This window comes from Pterocles gutturalis, unplaced genomic scaffold, assembly GCF_000699245.1.
Source record: "Pterocles gutturalis isolate BGI_N339 unplaced genomic scaffold, ASM69924v1 scaffold22133, whole genome shotgun sequence".
NCBI lineage: Eukaryota > Metazoa > Chordata > Aves > Pterocliformes > Pteroclidae > Pterocles > Pterocles gutturalis.
In genome coordinates, this window is record NW_010126153.1 from 11,313 (window position 1) to 32,536 (window position 21,224).

Sequence of the window (21,224 nt, forward strand, 5' to 3'; positions counted from 1 at the left end):
GTGGTCGGTAACAGATTATTTTTTTCATGTGAGGTATATTGGCAGACAGACGATGGATCTGTAGGAACTTGAAAGTGACGGAAGGGAGCCAGTTTCTTTTTAAAATGAATCCTTAGGGGTTGATAAAGTGAAATGCAGTTGTTTAAGATCTAATCTATCAAATAATGTAACATTTATGCAAGATTATTTGCGTTCATTTTCTGTATTTTTGTTGCTTTGGGGGTTGGTGATTGTCTTCAATTATTTTGTTCTTTTTTCTTCTTAGTAAAACGCTTCAGAGAACCAAAGCATGAAAGACGTCCCTGGAAGATATGGTAAGTTTCTGCATGCTTTATTCTTAATTTTTTTTTGTTTCGTATGTATTTTAGAAATTGAAGGAATGATTGTTTGCATATGATGATTAAAAAATAAAATAGAAGTGGTGACAAGAAGTTGGTAACTGACCATGAAGAACAAAAAAAGTTACCAAAATACAAAAAGGTATCTTCTGTGTGTTTCCCTGCTAGTTTTTTCTTACTAAACACTTTTAGGAAACTCTACAAAGATACGCATTTAGAAATAAAGCTTCAAGCTGTGCTTCCTCCTGAATATGGAAACTTAGTTGCCCGAAGGTGTGTCTGAACATCTACAAACTTACATAAGCTTATAAGAAGCTCTCATCTGGACTTAAAAAAAATTCCATGTTCTATAGCTATCCTACTATGTATAAGATAGAAACCAGTATGGGATATAAATACATAAACTGTAAAAGAATACAAGGTATGAAAAGTATATTTTTTATTACTTTTTGAAAGTTGTTGGATTGTAGCAATGCCAACATTACCTGTACAAGTTTAAAGCATGACTGGTTTTAGAGCATGATGGCATATGGTGTGGGATATCGTTGGGGTCAGCTGTCCCAGCTGTGTCCCCTCCCAGCTTCCTGTGCACCCCCAGCCCACTCGCTGGTGTGGGGGGAAGCAGGAAAGGCCTTGGCTGTGTGTGAGCACTGCTCAGCAACAACGGAAACATCCCTGTGTTATCAGCACTGTTTCCAGCACACATCCAAAACACAGCCCCATAATAGCTACTCTGAAGAAAATTAACTCTGTCCCAGTCCAAACCAGCACAGCTAAATACCATGGCATTTTATCATTCTGGTGTTCTCATTTGAAGAAAAAATGAAAAACTGAGATGGAATTTTAATTAAATTTGCAATGTCTGACTCTGTTGTAAACAGTTTTGTGCGTCTTAAAAACTGTTTTTACTCAATGCAGGTTTTTAGATACTTCCAAGCAAGCCATAGGGATGTTGTTCATCCACTTCGCAAACGTCTATTTATCAGACCTTACAGAAGAAGACCCTTGTTCACTGTGAGTGTTTAATTTCAAAATAATTGGTCTTTATGGAAATTCTGCAGTTGAGTTTGATGGTGTACATGGACGATAATGCAAGATAGAACTGAGAAACCACTTTTCATGGTCAAAATCAATCACCTTCAAAAGCCTGTTGTTTAAGCTTAGTTAATCAAGGATCAGAATTTTGGTCTTTTAGTCCATGGCTGACAGGACCTGGGAAAGCTTTTTCTGGGCTATATGTAGATATTTTATACCAGGTGTAAACTCTTACTACTTCTCCCTCTCCAGTTAATGAATGAGGACTTAAAATGCATGTTTGTAATATGAGGCTGTTTACTGAAGGAGGTGCTGGGGACCAAAGGAAATGAATATAATGTTGTGACCCCTGACCTCCAGCTGCACTGTTCACTGCAGCAGGGCTTTAACATGAAGTCAGGTTGCTTTCAGGGATGTTTAGCAAAAATCATTTATGCTTGTATTTTCTTTTAAAACCTACATTACCTACTGCAGTATTATTTTCATTCCATTAAAAGCAGGAAATCTTACTCTGTACCCAGGCAGTTAGTACAAAAATTAATTTTGCAATGTCACGCTTGGAGCAGTGTGACTAAGTAGATAAGCATTGCACTGTAGTATATTAAACCTGAAGATTTTATGACTAAGACCCCATCAGGCTCCTTACAGGAGCTTCTGAAGGAAATGGTAATTGTTTGGGTTTGTTCTTGATGGAGCTCATTCTCAAAGAAGCTTACACGTTCCTGGTAATAGAAGCTGTGAAATTACTTTTAAAAGACTAGTAATTTGCCCTTTAAAACCAATCCAGTTCTTTCAATGGCATATGCTCGCTGTTGTCCTTTGGTAAACAAAGGAGCTACACAGCTCAAGAAATATGCTTGTGGTGCTTTGCAAGGCTGCTCTATTTCCCTTATTCCTCCTTGGTTTCCTTTGTGTTCCTACATGCTATAAATGTGCAAATAAGACTTTTTCCCTTCCCACCACAAAGCATTTTGGTAGGGAAGATGCATTTATTTTAGCACACTAACTGTAAAGTTTAAGTTATAATTACAACAGTTTCAACAATACCAGGCATTATTGTAGGATTTGCCTTGCTTACAGATTTAAGAATTTCCTGATAGATTTAAAAACTGGCAGGTGCAAATTGCTTTCATTCCATTTTTATATATGAAAGTATATATTCAAGTAAGCAAAACAAAGCATGTCTGAAATTGTCAATGTTTAAAGCTGAAGTTCAATAGTTTATTACAGTATTTCAAAATTTAAAGTAACGTGGTGCTGTGTACTGAGTTTTCAAAATAAAAGGTTTGCTAATGCGCATTCTCTTCTACATGTTTTAATATAGTCTACAATAACTATTTTCAAACACCAGTTTTCATGTAAGTGTAACGACACAAAAAAAGTAAGAGGATGAAGTAGAGAACTGTTATTCACTGTTCTCAGGATAACAAAAATTACAGTGTGGAGCTGTATGATTTCTCAGACAAGGGTGCGTGTCCTCCTTGTTAGCAGAAGAAATAGCATGCTGAGTCAGCCACTGCCACTTGTTCTTTCCTGGGAAAAATGTATCTTAAGTGCGTGATTGACTTAAAATTAGTGAGTAAAAGCAACATTTCTGTTGTGACTTCAAATAATAATTTTACTCAGCAAATTCAAATATGGATAGTTTTCTGTTCTTTCCTGTTTTGTAGCTTGTGGGTTATTTTTAGAACAAACCCAGAAAATGTAGTTCTGAAAACATTGTGGTTCAAAGCTTGGAAAGAACTACAAATGGAAGTTGCTGTTTGTTAGTTTGGGAACGTACTGCTGTAATTCAGGCAGGTGTGTGGTGATATCAAAGCTGATAAAACATCTGTTAAAACAACTCGACAGGTGGATTGTTGATTGAAGAATTTTAAATAGGAAAAGGAAAGAGCCCTCTTCTGTAGTGCAGGGTACCGAGCTGGCTGCCCGTGGCACACTGGGAGGTTTGTGTGAACCCCAGCCTTTCGCTGGCTGAACTTTCAGCCAAATGCATTTATCTGGTGGTGGCAGCAGCTTGGTTTGTTGTTTGTGCTGGTGCACCAGTTCCATTTCCAGTGCATCACACAATGGGCATGGTGCCTGCATGTAGTGAGCCTGATGTGCTTGGGAGTACCGGCCGTGCTTTGCCTGCACTGTGAACCGCAATTTGCTGTGAAATCGGTGCTGGCACATCTCCCTGCTCCCGGTGCCTGCCTTCCTGCTGCGGGCTTACAGCAGCCTCTTGTGGCCTCGCAGTGACATGTGTAGTCTTGTCACTGCTGAGTTTCCTCTGCCCACACTAAACCCTGATTTTAATGTTTGTCTAGCACGAGGTTCTTTAAAACTCTGATTTGACACACAGCTATTGGAAAATATTTTTTTTAGATTATGGGTAAGCCTTGGCTGAAGCAAGGCGTGTCTGCTTCATTTTTATTTTTGAGCTGCTCTTGAATGGGATTTTGAGGGTCAGAGCAGCTCCTTCTTTACTGTTTTGAATGTACATATCCTGTCTTTGTTTCCCACTTTCTGATACTATTTTGTGCACGTGGATTTCTCTCTGCAGCCAGCAGAGGCCCACAGGTCTCTGATTTGCTGTTTTTATCCTTGCATATAAGTTCCTATAGACTCTACCTTAAGTATTTGGAATTACCAAACAAGAATCTCAGTAACAGGGGTTTACTGTGTGCCCTATAGATCTTTCTCAGCTGCTCTTTTGTCCATTTAAAATCGATGGCAGTAAACAAAACATACTGACTTAAACAGTGCTCTGAATTTCAACTGCACCATTTAATGAAAGTAAGAATTCCTTTGAAACCTGTAGTAATCTCTAGTTTCTTGAAGCATGGGTAAGATCCCAGAAGTTCTTCTTGAAACAATAAAATCAGTAGTGCAGCGGTTGTGTGTCTGTTGGGGAATGGTTTCATGGCTGGTTTTGTTTTTTCTCTGGGAAGGCTTGTTCCTGGTTATTTCAAGCGTTTATCGGACAAGAACTGAAGTACAAGTAAATTACTTTTCTTCCTAACACTGGCCTAGATTGTGACTGTATTCTCCATGCACGGTATTCTGCTGCTTGTTGAGGCTAGGGGACAGCTCCCTTGAGCAGGAAAAACTGTCTAGTTGTGGTGTCTTTCCCCTCAAAATGAAAGTGTTTTGGGTTGGATTTTTTACCTTCAAATTCCTTGAGGTGTCTTTTAGATAACTTCTCTTTTTATTTCTTTTCCTTTTATTCCTTTTTATTCAAATCCAATTTGTTCAAATACAGGTTTTCTATGCAGAATGAACTGAGGAATGGTAAAAAGGCAATCTGGTTTAAATTAAAAGGAGTAAAATGGATATTGGAGTTTGTATAGAGTATGCACATGCACACACCAGAGTTCATGAAAATAGAAGTTGAATCTTAACTTTAAGGATAGAAACAAAATATTGAGACTCTTCTAAAACTACTTAAGTTTTAGAGTAACTATGTAATTACAGAAGTGGGTAAATTATTATTCTTAATACTCTGGCTTCTCAACTTACATACAAATCTTTTATCAATTGTGGTGTTAAAATACACTGAACTTGTAGAAAATGGCCCCTGGCTCCTTGTTTTCTTTTACATTTTTCTTCTCAGGTACCTTATCAACTTCTTGTTAGATGCCACATTAGGAATGCTGTTAATCTATGTTGGTATACGTGCCGTCAGCAGCATTGTGGAATGGCAGCAGTGGGACTCCCTTCGCTTTGGTGAATACGGTAAATGTTTCCTTTCTTGCACTGAAATTATTTTCAGGATAGAATTTCAGACATCTCAGCTAATGGTTGACTGATCTTAGTCATTATACAATTATTATAGTGGTAATTTTACTATTTAATTTGTCACGAGGCTTCTTCTAAGTTCTGTATCTCGGCATGCACCTTCTATGTTAGAAAGCTTAACAAGCCTCTAAGCACTTAGTGAGTTTGGAACAACTGCTTGAATATTTGTTTTTTTAGGAGTGACTGAACAAATTACAATATTGGCTAATCTCATGGAAAAAACAGCATGATAAATTTACTCTGAAACACTTTTAAATACACGATAGCTGGAAGGTCACTTGCTATTAAAGCTTTCAGTGAACCACGTCATTGTCTGAAGATACACGCTAAGTGTTGCGCCAGCCCCCGTTAAAGTAAGCAACCACATGCCTTCAGTGGAGAGAATGGCAAGATGGCCTGTGCTTGTCCTCAAGTAATGAACACTCAGACTCCTGCACATAGGGCTTGTATCATTGAGAAAAAAATGCATGTGTGTTTCTTACAGGATAACTGATAATCTAGTGAAATAACTTTTGTATGAAGTTGGGGGTTTTATCTTCCATTACATTAGCCACAGAAATCCACTGATCTGCAGAAATTGTGGATGTGCAGATGCAATTGCATATTAATAGGTTTAAAATAGAGATGATGACAAGTATCTCTTAGGAGAAATAATTGCCTATGTCATTTTTTTGTTAGGTTTATGTGGATTTAATGTGTATTTTTTAAGGTACAGTTTATGACCATTTAAACTGTTTCAATCAGCACTGACACAACCCTGTTTATCTGCTTTTTCCCACGTGCCATAGTCCAATATTTCCAGTCTTTTCCTTGGACTGGTGCACATCCAACTCTTCAGGGAACTGATTCCGAGAGCTAAACCGTCAAAAAATTCACCATATGTAGAAAAGTAAATAGTTTCTTCTGTTCAGTCCCCAGACTTGGGTCTCTAAGGGATTGGGGTAAGCACCAATGCCCAGGGAAGGGAAAAGGGCAAGGAATGAGCTGAAACATTGCTGAGCTACACCCTCTGACTGAGCTTTGAGAGCTATTGCCCAAAGTCCCTTTTTCTGATTGTTGATTTGGCTTGAAGCCATTTGAAGATGTTTGAACAGCTTTCAGCCCATATAAAATTGGCTTTCCACTCAGAGCAAAAAACTTAGTGTATCTGTACAATTATAGGTAGGTATTTGCACATCATGTCAAATACTGGATTGTATTTCTTCCTAATGGCATTCTGTCTTTCCTTGTGTGGTCTGTTCTTCTCTCCCATTTTAATGTCCTTTTATCTGAGATGCCTCAACTTGTTTATCAAATATTTCTTGTGGGTGTGTATAAGTGATGTATGAAATTATATAAGTCCTCCTTACTTAGCTCCTCTTTCCTATATCAGATCATTTTATTAGTGGCTAACTTTCTTTTCTGTATCTTCATTAATGTGCTGTCCTGACCTTAGTGTGTTGGTCTTTTAATCAAGCTATTGTAAGGACTATTAAAAAGCATATTGTAAATCTGTGTTTCCATTCATCATGTGGGAGAGGTTTCTGGTATAAAGAGAACTGGATAGCAGATGGAAAGTTATTAGTAATGGCTGTGCAGTACGGTTAGACCCTATGTTAAGAAATCTGTCTGAAAAACACAAGTTGCACTGGATTGTTTGCTGCCCTCTTCTGTTAAGTACTACTGTTGTTTCTGAAGTGAAAACCCTAATATCACCATTGCATTTAAAATTTTTCACTTTGGCACGAAGAAAACTTGTCTCATTTTTCATAAAATTCTCTAAAATAACTAAGTAGGGTAGAAGAGGGGACTAAAATGCAGAGCTGCGAGGTCGCAAGTGTCTAGACTCAGTATGTTGAAGTTGAATATGGGTGTTCAGCATACGTGGGTGGTGAGGTGTCTGCTTATTGAAAGGTGTCAGAGACTTGTGGCATTTTAGCTGAAGGACTAAAGTCAAGTCCTCAGCTTGGAGATCAGTGTGATTTCGGTTTGTTTACAAGTGTGGAAAACAAACAAGGCTCCTCACTCCCCCAAGAAAAAAAACCACCACCAAGTCTCTTCGTGTGATTGAGCGATGTTGTTTTTGTTTCTAGAACCTAAATAATCATTTGTCTCCAGTTAATTCTCACTGTGAGCTCATTTCCCTTCTTAGCTCTATTACTTGATCCCTGGTGATTCATTGCTTGAAGCTGTCACAAAAATAGCAGCATCCCGCTGGTTTTAAAAGCCTCTTCTTTATATGGAGGATAGTTTTTAAGCGTAAATGCCTCAAGGAAAGAATGCATACCAAAATATCAGCATTCATAAATGGTTCCTGTTTGTACAGCAAAACAGCACAGCATGCCGATTTATGAACATAGTAGGATAACGCTCCCTCAAAGGGCTTTTTGATGTCAGAATTTTTAAGTATATTAGATTTGTCTTCATATTTCCAGTTTTGTATTTTCAGATTCATTACATCAACAGATGGATTTTAACAGAAGTGCAGATTCATTTAATATATTTGATTATGTAAAGAGAAGAAAAGCAGTCATGATCTCTACTGAAAAGAATGTTCCCTGCGTTCTCCTTCCCTTCATGTCTTAGGCTACTTTAGCTGCTACAAGTAGAAAACAGGTGATTAAATCCCTCTTGGTGACCGTGAGCTCTACTGGCAGCTAAAGTGTGCTGTGGCCTCTTTGCTTGTCTTTTGATGACAAAGCTTAGAAATTGTATTTGATGTGTCTTCTTCCCTCTAACTCTTTGCAACTTGCATAACAACTTATTTATAGCCATGTAGGGTAGATAGCACTTTAAAACTTTTTAAAACTTATTCTGCAGTAGTTCTGTGAGTTGGCGTTTTCTTAAGAAAATTTCTCAGGAATTGAAGGACAGAAAGAAGGTACAGGATAGAGGAATCACAGTTGTTTTGTTCAAGAGCTGTCTGTAAACATGCTTCTACAAAGTGGTTGATGAAGGTAGTATACACTAGCATAGACTGGGTTTTTGTTGTGCAGCATTTTCAAACAATGCTGCTACAGTTGGCCCTGCTGAGGATTCAGAATTTTTCGCTTTCAGTCTTAGTGCACTTTTCTTGCAGTAACAAGATTTCTACCAATTTGCTAGTTCATTCTAGACATGCTATTTATACATGACAGGTATAAAATCAGAATTCAGGAGAGACTGTTAGGGACATTAGAAATGAAATTAGAGCTTTATGGCTTCAATGTTAACTTTGAAGTTCTAATTTGAGTGATTTGTACTGAATCTTTGAACATACAAATGTACCAAATATTCCTGGGAACACCACCTAGATGTGGTGATGTTACTAACTTCTACTTTGCCGTTGAATTGCGTAGTTTATAAAAATCACAGAAAAAAAATAATTGGAAAGGATCTCCAAAGGTCATATAATCCAACCTCCTTCTCAAAGCAGGGTTAACTTCAAAATTAAAGCGGGTTCTTCAGGGCGTGGTCCAGTGCAGTTTTTAATTTGTCCATGGTTGGAGATTTAAGAACCCCACTGAACAACCTGCTCCAGTGCTTAACCCACTCTCATTGTGAAAGTTTTTTTCTCTTACGTCAGAGTTGTGCATCCACCCCTCCAGTCTATACCTCCACAGCTTATGTACAAAGATGCTACTGGGAGACTAAAGACTTAGTAAATTCAATGTAGCTAGCATCCCTGTTCTCCCCACTTGTAGCTAGAGCTGAGAGATAATTTTGCAGATGCAGTAGGGCACACAAAAATCCCCAAGTAGAATTTAATATACACAGCTTCTAATTTCAGTCATGTACCAAAAAAATCCTCCCGAAACAGCACCCCTCGCTGCAGAAATGTCATGGAACAAAATGTTCATTGGGATAGTGTGCAACACTCTTCATATAACAGAGTTTCACAATTTTTGGACATACAAAATCTCCTCTGACAGAGTTGGACTAGATGTAAAGTTGCTGTAGCTCTCTTTGCTTTTAGAAGTTAAATACAGGCTGGAAAAGAGCTTAGAATAAACCGGTAATGTTTCAATGGTAAGTCTGTAGCTAAAGCTAGATTTGTCTTTTCGTATTTGCTAGTTAATGAAGAAAACTAGAGAATGCTAATAAAAATGTGAAGTGTAGAAATTAATTGTTAAGATTTAATTATCAAATTTAATTCAGGCCTTGTATCTTCAGAACAAGCACAGTTGCTCAACTTTGAATTACTGGTGTTTCCTCCTTCAAATTTTCTGTCTTTTTTTTTACAACAGAAACCACGAACTGCAGTAGATAACTAACACTTGAGCACTTTTCTTCTTGGACTATTGAGTGTTGATTGTTATCTCTTATTGTAAAACTTATTTAGGAAGTCTTCTTTGGTGTGGACTCCAGCCTGATTTATCAGTTTCTCTTTGTAGCCTTTAAGCAGCAAACACTAAGTCTCAAGACTATTACCAAGTATTAATACTGAAAGCCTTTCAGAAATGTTCCAGAAAAGGAAGTAGCAACTATCTATTATGCATTACAAATACATAAAGGCATCTGAATTTCCACTGTCCATTATTCATCCCCAGGCTAAAAGTTTTCAGCTGCCTTTGAAGATGTTGCAGAAGGCTATCATGAAGACTAAAGAGCTAGCACCCCCCTCCAAAGCTTCCTTTTGGTTTCAAGTGAAGTGCTGCTTTAAGCTTGTCTGCAAAGTTTGTTAGGCATACCAGTCCTCTTTTTCCTTTTTTTTTTTCTGGTTTGGTTTTTGGGTTTTTTTTGTCTCTTTGCTTTTATAGATTATGACAGTCTTTTTCATGCTCAAATATTTGTGGTCTTCATTCTATCCTGACAGATAACTTACTGCACTCAGGTTTTCACTCTGCCCCAATGGTATGCAGCAGAATTTCAAACTCTTACAGATTGAAACTAGGATGTGATCTTAATTTTTTGTTCAGTTAAATTTTTCATAGCAGGTCTTGCACCTGTTGCTTCAATTATGATTGGTTAGTTGTGGTAACTAACTTTGTAGAGAGGAAAAAATATGTTTAAGGTAGCCTAGGGAGAATGTCAGAAATCATCCCATTTCTACTTAGTCTGAAGGGAAATATGGGTTTCTTTCCCTGGGTGTGTTTCCTTTAAGTTTTCTCTTTTTAGAAACTTAATGCTTCATGATAGAGGGCCAAAAATAACAATTTGATGAAAAACAAATGTAATACAACTATATCTGTCTTGCTTTCATCAGATTATGTAAGACAGTGACCCTGTGAGCAGGTACTGCTGAGTTGGATAAAGTTGTGTTATATTCATTTCTGACTGATACCTTTTGAAAGCAGCACTAATGAAATTGGAGAACGCACTTTAAGAGGATGTAGCTGCCCTGCCTTTCTCATAGTGCTTTTCTAAAATGTTTAGTGTGAGGTAAAGTCAACCCTTTGCATATATTGAACCTTTCTTCTTTCTTGCAGGTGACCCACTGCAGTGCAAGGCTTGGGTGGGCCAGTGTGCTCTGTACATAATGATTATGACATTTGAGAAAACCGTCATCATTATAGTGCTGCTTATACCTCAATGGAAAGAGGTTTGTATTTTTACAGACAAATTAATTTCAGGTGGAAGCTGCAAAGCGATAGACTTCTAATAGTGTGTATTAGTTTGGCTCAAGCGTCATAACTGTCTGCAGTCGATGCCATTCAGTAATGGTACTCCATGCTCTGTAGCAATGGTCCATTCTTCCAGTTTGATTAGGATACTGCTAATTAGGCTTTTTGGCATCCACTGCCAGGAACATCCCATCATATTTCAGAGGGGTTTTTGTATAATGCAATGTATAAAACTTTATTCTGTCTCCTTTTATTAGTGCTCTTGAAGCTCCTAAGTAGTTCTTCCTTTTCTTAATTCTTTAACTCTTACTTGCAGTTATTTTGTTTTGCTTCTTGTAGTGTTTTAAAGAATTTTCTTTGCCTGAGCTTGTTGATATATCTAGACTGTAGAATTTTAGTGAGTTGCAATGGATTAGTGAAGCCATTGCTGATGACTGCAATAATATTTATTTTGACACAGTCTGGGCTATGTCATATTGAAGTGATGGTGTGTGGTGTTAAAGCCCGTTAAAACCAGTTAGTTCCTATTTTATACTCTGGGCTACACTGGGAGCTCTGTCTTCTCCTTACTATGTATTTTGTAAAACTCTGCTCTGTTTAAATTTCTTAGAGATGGAACTTAAAACATCTTCCTGGGGAGCGCACAGCTCTAAAATGTTCAAGATGATTCTAACACAGCTCTTCATTCTTCTGTAAACAAAAATGGCAGAGATATGTTTCTTGTCAGCCCCACTTACTTATCTGTGGTAATTTATAAGCTGCCTTAAGTACTTTCTTTTTCTACAAAGATGTCCTTGTTTGGTTCATGTGAATGATTTCTGTTGTGTTAGCTATTATGTGAGCAATTGCATTTACTAATCCAGTTATGTGCACGTGCTGCCATGATCTGAACTTAATCCTTTGTATTTTCACAGGTAGCTTTATTGAATCCTATAGAGAACCCCCAGTTGGAGCTGGCTATCGTCATGCTGATAGTTCCCTTCTTTGTTAATGTTAGTACAACTTGCACGCTTCTAAGAGATGTTTACTTGGATATCATTCTGCCATGTGTTAATTAATGTTAATCCTTAAGCACAGGGTAGCTTGGTGCTTAAGTTAACTGTTGAAGGGTGTTAAAGAATGGATAAGATGTCTGAATATGTAGATTTTACAAAGGTAAAATCCACATTGAGCTAAATAACCAGGCTCAGGAGAGGCACAGAAATGCCTCATAGACCTCTTTGGGCTGATGGCTTCAGTAGATTGCATGTAATACTGAAATACTGACACAGAGATTAGAAATTACAGTGAAATTTTCCTTAGGACTCAGTTGGTCTAGGGATAGCTGTACTATGACGTATCCTGTCTGACCGTGGCTGATCGTGGCTGGCCTATGATAGAGCAGAGGAAAAGGGCAAGTGCACAATCATCCTGCCTGAAGTAATCCACTAATCTGGGATTTAGGGACTAAAGCCAGAGATAGTGGGTGCCTTTGCATTTCATAACTGCTGGTGATTTTTTTTTTCTTTCATTAATTTGTTCAAGCATGGGTTTTATTGTTTGAGAAGCAAAAGTCTGTTAGACTAAGATGTCTGCCTAAGCTGTTCACATTTCTGCATGAAGAGATAATATAAGATCACTATGAATAGCAGCTACTTTTCTTATTTTCTTCTCTTCTACCAAGGAATAAAGTAGAGCATTCATGCAATGTGTAATAAGCCATGTGGCTCTTTGCCTATACAAGATTTTAGCTGTTTGGCCAATTCAGAATTATTGTCAAGTTTTCCTAATTCTGTCTGAATACTGACCAAATGAACATATGCTACTCTGAGGAAACCTGAACTGTCACTCCTCCCTTCTCTTTAACAGGCATTAATGTTCTGGGTAGTAGATAATTTTCTTATGAAGAAAGGGAAGACAAAAGCTAAACTTGAAGAAAAGGAAGCAGGACAAGATTCAAGAAATGGAAGTAAAGTCCGATACAGGAGAGCAGCATCCCATGAAGAGTCAGAGTCAGAAGTATGTAATTATTGCAATTAATGCAATATCAGTCCAGTTCATCCCTCATGCCATTGATTTCACTGTAACACTGTCAACCTAGTTTTAATTTTCTTTGCATGTGCCTCTAGCAGTAGTTCCTAGCATTTGCTATTGAAAAACAGTTAAGAAAAATGGCATTGTTGCACCACTCATGGCTAATTTCCTTCCAGATGGGCAGGAAGACATCATAATATATTTAAATATCACAGATGAACTGTGTTACAAAAGCTTCTAAAAAAAAATCGTATGCAATACAGAGCTGATAGACAATTCTAATTCAAAGAGAGATGGATAGCTTAAAGAGAGAGAAAGCTGGTGGAGGCAAGTGGCCTGCGTTTGGAGAAGTATTTACATCCTTGCCTTAGCGTAATTTTATTCTAAATTGTATTAAGTGGGAAGTTTTCAGTTCACTTGAAGGATGGGTGGTATCTTTGAAGGTAAGTTGTTTTAGCTTTAGTTGGTTAATGTAACTTTTCTGCATTATAGACTACTATTTATATGGGGTTTTCTTTAATTAAATGATTGCCATATTACCCTTGTGGATACAGAGCTTACATATTCTCTCTCACTTTGACAACAAGCCACCCCTGCTGTTCTGGAGGTGCTGGAATCACTTCTTTGGGTTTAGAGTCAGTGATAGTAGTGGAGACTAACAGGCATGCATCCTTCTTCAAAACTTACTGGGGGTTCCAGATAGGATATGTGATGTTACTCAGTAGCACTGGCAGTAAATCCAAATTATGTTCTGTAAGCTCTTTCTTGAGCAATTATTAATTAAGGTGCTTTGCAAGCATAAAAAAAGTAAAAGGTTTGAAGTAAAATGAAGAAAGAGTATGACTTTGATTCATGTTACTCATAAGCTGTAATTTGGTTTTAGATCCTTATTTCAGCAGACGATGAGATGGAGGAATCGGATCCTGAAGAGGACCTGCGTAGACTGACCAGCTTAAAGCCCATTAAGAAAAAGAAGCATCGTTTTGGTCTGCCTGTATGACACATTCCCTGACCTGTGTATTTGCAGGTTTCATGGCAAAAACTTTAGTCAGTGGGTTTTAATGTTGCAATTGCATCTCCCTATTCATACAAACTGACTTAAAAACAAGGTCTACGAGCGGAATGCAGACATTTGGAAGACTTCCAGTTCAGTTGCACTACAGACACACTGACCAATTATGCAAGAACTTTTTCTCGTCATGTGTGAAAAACAGAATTGTTAAGGACTAGTCGCTACCGGGATTTGTATCTGACATTTCAGAGAAGATCATAGAAAACAGATACAGCAATCTTTCACTTATGGTTACTGATGAGACAGTTTAAGATGTCTTCAAAAAACCATCAGAATAAACTAAGTTAAAGGTGTGTGTTTTATTCCTAAAACTGGCTTTTGCAGCATAATTCCTAGAGCAAAATAGGTTATGGTTACAAGCTGTAACTTAACGTTATTTTTTTAAGTACAAATGTTTACTTGCTACTGGGTACCTATGGAACTAATAGGTGGAACAAAGATTTTTTTTTTCCAAGTCTCCTCAGATCTATTTGACTATTTTATATTTAAGTTATATTTTCATACAGTTGTATTTACAGAGTCTCTTTGTCAGAAAAAAGGGTGCAGTTCCCTTTTTTGTGCAGAACAGGTGAAAAGATTTGTAGTGAAAATCTTATTTATCCTTGTGTCCTGGTTGAAGACAAAGGGATTACAAAGGGAAAAGCCCTCTGTCACTGCTGAAGTCACCAAATATCACAAAAAATTCAGTCCTAAGTATACTTTGGACCACATAATTTGAAAATACCTTTTTTTTAATAGGAGGTGGTGTTTGCGTATTTGACAAACGTGCACTTTAGTGTGTAACAAAAATCCATTGTTATCAGTTATTTGTGAAATGGATATCTATGGATGACTAATTATTTCTGTTTCTGCAAGTCTCTTGTGCATACCTCTCAAATGACCCAAAAGAGATGGAACATTTCTTACACTTTTGCTTATATAGGGCCTGTGGTGCAGGACTGTGATCTGATTGAAGCAGTTGTGCTACAATATTGCAAATAATTCTGTCCCTTGGTTTTTTTGTTGGAAAAGCAGTCTTCTATTTAATGTGCTTTAAAAAAAAATTTATTTCTCCTGTTTAATTTCCATCAAGTCTGATTATCCTTCAGTAGTAAAAAAAAAAAAAAAAAAAAAAAACACAAACCCAAGAGGTACAATACAGTTGTTACTATGGGGTTTTTGTGATTTTCAGTGTATGTCTTCTGATAATTGACAACATGTGCTGATCTGAAACCTAGCAGATGTGTTTTCAGTGACATCCTTTTGCTTTGCGTATTTTCTAAATGATTGTTTCTGACAGCTTTCCATGCTTAGTTAAACCATGTGCAGGACAAGGCGATGTGTCAAAGAGTTGACAGCAGACCTTAATTGCAAATCTGTTGTGGTATCTGGACATGAGAAATGTTTGAAGCCTTAAACCAAACAGTTTCATTGGAAAACTGCTCAGAACTTTTTAAGATTTTTTTACATTTTTATAGATTTATTAGGTCTTAATGTGATGTATTATCCAGACCACTTAAATGGGGTTCTTGGGCCTTAGTAAATGCTGAACTGTGCGCTCCCGTACTTATTTTCACTATTCCAGCGTTCCTTTTCACTGCTTGGCTGCCGAGGTGAACACAGTGGTCTGAGACTTCAGGTACACCTCAGCCTGTCCAGCCGGCTCGAAGGGACATTGAACCAAACCTAACGTTTGCGAGTTTAGTTGAGCCACTGACCTCTATTACTGTGCACTGAAACGTAATAACTGCAATAAGTTTAAGTAGCAGTGTTTCTTTTAGACTAAATCTAGAAATTAATGACGATGGAAGCTGAATTGAGTTATTCTGAAACGGGGGTGGGAAGGGGGGAGCAGGGGAGGGAGATGGGGAAATGTCCCTAATGAGTGTTGCCTCTGTTTTAGGTTTTCTGGGGTTTTTGTCATTGATTGTGTGACTTGCGTCTTCTCTTGACTATTTACCACTGGGCAGGTGCATATCTCTAAAAGCACAGTACTTCAAAGAATTCATTTTCATCAACAGAATAATCTCATACAGCTCACTTTTCCAAAGGTATTTAAGAGCTAGGACTGTCTCTTGTCGCGAATGTCAGCATTTATTTTTTTTAGTGTAGGATTTGTTCTGTTTCCGATAGTGAAATAAGCTATTCAACGTGTGCTACATACCACTGCACGTCATCACTGTCCTCATCAACCATCTGAGATAACTGAGCAGCGCACACAAATTTAACTGTACAAGCTTTCATTTTATCTTCCTTTTCCCTCCTCCAGTTACTTAAATTATCGAAATTATCTCTATTTCTAGCCTCATGTTTAGTCTGTGAAGTGTTGGTATAAAATTATGGCCTTAATCATGTAACAATATTTGTTTTGATCAGACCTCAAACTTATTGACCAAGTACAGAACAGTATAGAGCACTATGGAGCAGTTTGTTGAAGATGGTTGTAGCAAAGGTATATGAATACCTAATTTTTTCCTGTCTTAAGTACTTAAATGTCACTTGGTTTAAGATTTTGGTAAGCCTAGCAAGATGATGTAGTAAAGCACTGTAAGCCAAAGAGACAGAAGTATTTTAAATACCACAATAGTAACAGGAGGAACATATCTTCAGAGGGGAAAAGCTCTATCTTTCTCTACGAAGATAAAAATTTCATTTACAACCGTAGCCAAATAACAAAAATTGGGATTTTTTTCTATTCGTTCTTTGTTATCATGTGAAAGAGAAAATGTAAAATTGGTGGTTTTCCTCTTTGTAAGATAAAAATTTGAATTCTTGCAGTAGGTACAGGTAGGACAAGTGCTCTTGTCTGAAGAGCTTTTATGCATGAAAAGTATGTGCCTGGTGCCTCACTGTGTCTTACTGTTTGTTGAAATGTATTGGCAGCACAGTCTGAGATAAATTTTTCATAAGGAATTGATCCTGTAATAATATTACAACATGATGACATTTGTAGTGTCCTCAAATGGGTGTTCTAAATTTATGCCTGGTAAACGTACTTCAGGACAACTCCATACCAAAGGTTTAATTCAGACTGTGCTTAAAAAAGTGTGATTCTGTTTAATGGAAATAAGCTATGTAGTATATGCTAAAGTAAGAGAAAGGGATTGTAAGTTAGAGAAGAGACACAAAAGTATTGGTGGAGACCAAATTTACCATGAATGGTCAACCTAAATGTATTAACTGTTTCTGACCTGTGACACATCTGCGTAAACTTAAAACACTGGTGTTGTCCAATACCTGCTTTTCAAGGTCTGGCTTTAATACATTCAGGTCCCCTTCTGTCTTTCTTTAAGTAGGTAAATACTGTATGTTAATGTTGCTAACTAAAATGTACTATAGCTTTTCTTCAGGGAAAACTCAGAAATTGAGTTGCAAATTAGAGCAATGCAAAGTGATCCCCTCCGGCAGGTGTCTGCTCCGATTCCAGCTGTGCCTGGGAAGGGAGGTGTGGGCTCTCCCACTCTGCTGAGAGCTGAGCATCACAAGGAATCTCTGACACTGTGCTTGACTAACCCCTGTTTGCAACTTTGCTGTGCTTTTTACGGGAGAAACCAGTAATGAAAGCACATAAATTCAGCTGCATCAAGTCAGACTAGATCTACAGCCTAGGCGTGCAAACTTTTTTAGTTAAAGTTTCCAGTTCAATTACTGAAAATGACTGCTATGGTTTTACAAAGTAAAACTGCAGTGTCTTTAAAAAAGGGACTCTTTTGTAGGTTTTTTTTGTCTTGTGTGGGTATCCACTCAAACTGAATGTTGGGTTTGTTTGTAAGTAAATTCAGAGTATAGCCCATGTGAGCAAAACTGACAGCTGTATTCTGCTACCCTCTGTTTCGACCATATTGTTTAATCAGTGGTGTTACCTTAAACTTTTAAAGGTATCTGATGTAATTACATTGTATAACGGTTTACAGTAAAGTTTGACTTATTACAGATTTGTACACTTGTTTTATACTTGTTCTGTTTAAAGGTGCACGTGTTTCAGTGTTTATAATGTGCCACTGTGGGAAGCAGGTTTTGCTACTGGAGTTTACCTGCAGCACTGCAGATCTAATTTTTTGCACTCTCATGTTGGTATTAGTCTCAATATATTCATTTACCTTAGTAACAGGTCCTGTTTCAGTTGGAGGGACCCCTATTCTTAAATAGCAAATTTTGTTTACAACCATCAGAATCCTTGCAAGCTCCTCTCAGCTTTGTTCCCTGAGGAGAGTTTTTGCCCTCTGCACGTGCACGCACAAAGAATAACCATCAGTGTGCAGTCTGAGATCATCTGAGATTGCAGAACACTGACCAGAGGCCTTCTGGAGTGTAGGGTGTTGTTGAAATGCTTTACCCACACAGCTGATGCTCACAGACTGCTTTCGGCTTTTCAGTCAAAGCCAGACCTTTTGGTCATTGGCGACAAGAACGTGTAAACTTGGAAATTTCTGGATTTACCTCCAATGCCCTGCCCCTTGGCAGAGGCATGGCCTAATTCAATAACTTGTTAACTCGTTTTATCTTCTGTTCCCCTTCCGATTTGTTTGCAGCGGGTGGTAGAAATGGAAGCTGAGGGAAGAATGTCTGAGGATCCTGTTGAGAAGTTAGCTTATGCAGTGCCTTGTATCACAGAACTCCTGTGGGACCTCCTTGGAGGCAGAAAAGGGCACGTGGGGATGTGTAGTTCTAGCACCACGTTGCCTCTCTGTCCCCTGTCTCTGGAGGACAACATGAGGGGGAATGACCAATGGCTTCCTTGCTTACTTTAGTCTCTGCTGCTTCCTAAAGCCATGCAAAAGGGGAAGGGGAAGTAGCGCAGATTCGTTTCTGTCTGACAAAGCCATCACTCCTATGTGCTGTCTGTGTAGTGCAGAGTTGCCTCTTGAGCTCCCAGGCAGCAGCTGCTTTGGTTACCCAGGTGTCTGCACACAGCACTTGGACTTCTCTTGTTACACCCAACCAAGTGAGTGTAGCCTAGCTTGGGCTTTTTTGTGTTGTTGAGCAGAAAGATTACATCTGACTCTGCAGGTTCCCTGGAGGTATGGCAAGGTATCTACCGTCAATTTTCCAGCATGCTGGAGGAATGAGGACCGCACAGGACGGCAGCTGGCTCACTGTGAAGCTGTAACATGACCGTGTGCAGGTGACCAATTTTTTTTAGGCTGTAAATGGCAAGTGGTCGATACCTTTGTGCTAGAATAGAGCAGAAATCCTGTTCTTAGTGAGCTGCTGTTGTTACCACCTCTTCTTAACTTGGTGGGAGCAGTTTAGTGTATTCTGCTGGGCTGGACCTGCAGTGTTGATCCACTACTACCTCTGTAACTCCTCTATAATGTTTGCCCATTAATTTCATTATTTCCCACCTGCTACACCTGTCCCTGTAGCCACTGCATCCTTAAAGGGAATTCAGAGAAGAATCTTCAACCTCTGAAGCCTGTTGGTCCAACTGTGTTGCAGTTTCCTGGAGAAGTCAGATCTTCTGTAAGATCTGTGTCTTCTGGAGATCATAGTGCTCAGACACGTACTTTCACTAAATTCTTGGTGGTCATAGCTGTATTTTAGCTGCAGCCATTCCTCAGCAAAGGAGTTTTCCACGCTTCATGTTACAGTGTAAAATGGAAGAGGGTTAACTTGCATTTTTAACAGTAATGATAGTAAATGAACCTGTCTTGCTTTGTTGTCGTTCATGTGCCATTTAACAGATCTCAGGACCTCCACCAGGTGAACAGGATTTCTACTCCAAAATGTAAGTAACTAGATTTAGGCTGGGTTTTTGTAAGGAAAAATTAGCCCATGATCTGTAAGGGAAAATGGTTGTTCTTGTTTAGCGTTAGTTTATGAAATGCGTAATCAAAGAGAACAGAATTGTCTAGGCTATGGGGAATGTCTCAGAAATTTCAGGATGTGCTGCCTACCTCTGAAGCACCTCGTCCCCTACCCCAGAATAACACACAAGCTGAAGGGGTTTTAATTTTATTTGTATAAATGATTTTGTATAAATTGCCATGAAAGCATGGCTCCATTGCTTTTGAGTGAGGACTATGTAGTGCCAGTTAAATAAAGTAATTTTAAAAGCTGAAGGGAAAAATAGTTCCGTGTCTTGAATTCTTAAATATTTGCTTTAAACGTGCAGAATGTTATTTTCCTGTTCTAACGGATAGCACCAGGATGGTGGTGTTTATGGGACTGTAGATGTAGAAACATCTTTGTAGAGAAGGAGAGGTGTTACTTTGTACTATCAAAAAAATCTGCTGCTTTTGCAAAGTTGGTGGTTTTTTTCTTCTGCTTTGTTAGTTTACTAAAAGGTACTGCTGGTCTGCAGAAACTTGTACTCTAGTTTATGAAGCTGTGGGTTTTAAATAGAAATTCAAATCAGGAATGACTTAGTACATAACATCCAAACCGCTTCTTACCCTAGAAATAATTCCCCCAACAGTCACGTGAAGGAAAGCATCTTCCCTGGCCTGGAAAGAGTTCAGCTTAGCTGCAAAATGGGCACCCGGGGGCCTGAGGGATAGTTCACAGCTGACAAATCCCGTAGCCCTGATGGTATGGTGCTAGTGCTGTAGTACTGATGTAATGTTTTCATTGTGAAACATACCAGTTCCATTTTTACCTCCTGTGCTGCTCTCTGTGGCCTAAACAAAACAGAGGCAGAACTTCAGAAAAGGCCAGGGCAGATTTCTGTCACTACAACAGGCGACGTTTCTAGTAAAAGGTGTTGGAGGTCTGCCACGTCTGCCTCTCTCTTATTAACATACCTGTCTGGAGCCTTGGATCTTTGTAGGTGTTGAGTGCAGTCACAGAAGCTGACTTTTTTTTTTTTTTTGCATGATGCAAAGTATTCATATGAAAAAAAACTATAAAAATTAAGGAGAAACACCCACCCAACCCTCTCCTGGTAATAAAAATTAGAATTCATACTTAGAGGTTTTTTTTTCTATTTATTGAAGAAAGCGGTTAGAGAAAAATCTTTAAATTTCTGGAAAAGATTTTACTACTGTCAGCATGTCCAGTGGGGAACACTGAATTTATTCATGTATGAGTAATCCATTCCTATACAGGTGACAGGTGAAATGATTAAACTTACTAATACTGCTGCAAGTAGAAAGTGATTTTACATTCCTAATTGCATAAGAGCCGGCATCAGAGCAAGCTCAGTAATGGAACTGTAAGAATAAAACAATATCCTATTTTAAAACTCTCCAAAAGACACAAAATGCTCTTCTGTTAAAGATCCCTGTGTGAAAGCGCTGCGGGACACAACGTTATGTTTGGGTGGAAGGTTTATATAATTATCTTAGAGAATGCATATTTTGTTACACTGGGGAAGAAACAAACACACTTTTTTTTTTCCCCCCCCCTCATCAAGAGGATTCAGAGCCAATTTTGTGTCTGTAACAAAGTTTTGCCTTTTAAAGTTATAAATAGAGCCCTGCGGACTCCCCGGGAAGTCGCTTTTGTAGTGGATGGGGCTTCCCGGCGGGCCTGCCCCAGCCGGCT

At 38.4% G+C, this 21,224-nt stretch overlaps 1 protein-coding gene across 1 annotated transcript in view; it reads left to right on the forward strand.

Moving 5' to 3' along the window:
- Positions 1–265: 265 nt before the first annotated feature.
- The window catches only part of LOC104465720 (transmembrane protein 110-like), a gene marked incomplete at its 5' end in the record, with an annotated part of 24,801 nt that continues 3,842 nt past the window's right edge, over positions 266–21,224 (forward strand). Inside the window, 7 exon segments of the mRNA XM_010078885.1 lie at positions 266–314; positions 1,257–1,352; positions 4,969–5,090; positions 10,541–10,653; positions 11,590–11,667; positions 12,524–12,673; positions 13,572–13,678. Of these exon segments, the coding sequence (XP_010077187.1) occupies positions 266–314; positions 1,257–1,352; positions 4,969–5,090; positions 10,541–10,653; positions 11,590–11,667; positions 12,524–12,673; positions 13,572–13,678 (715 nt within the window).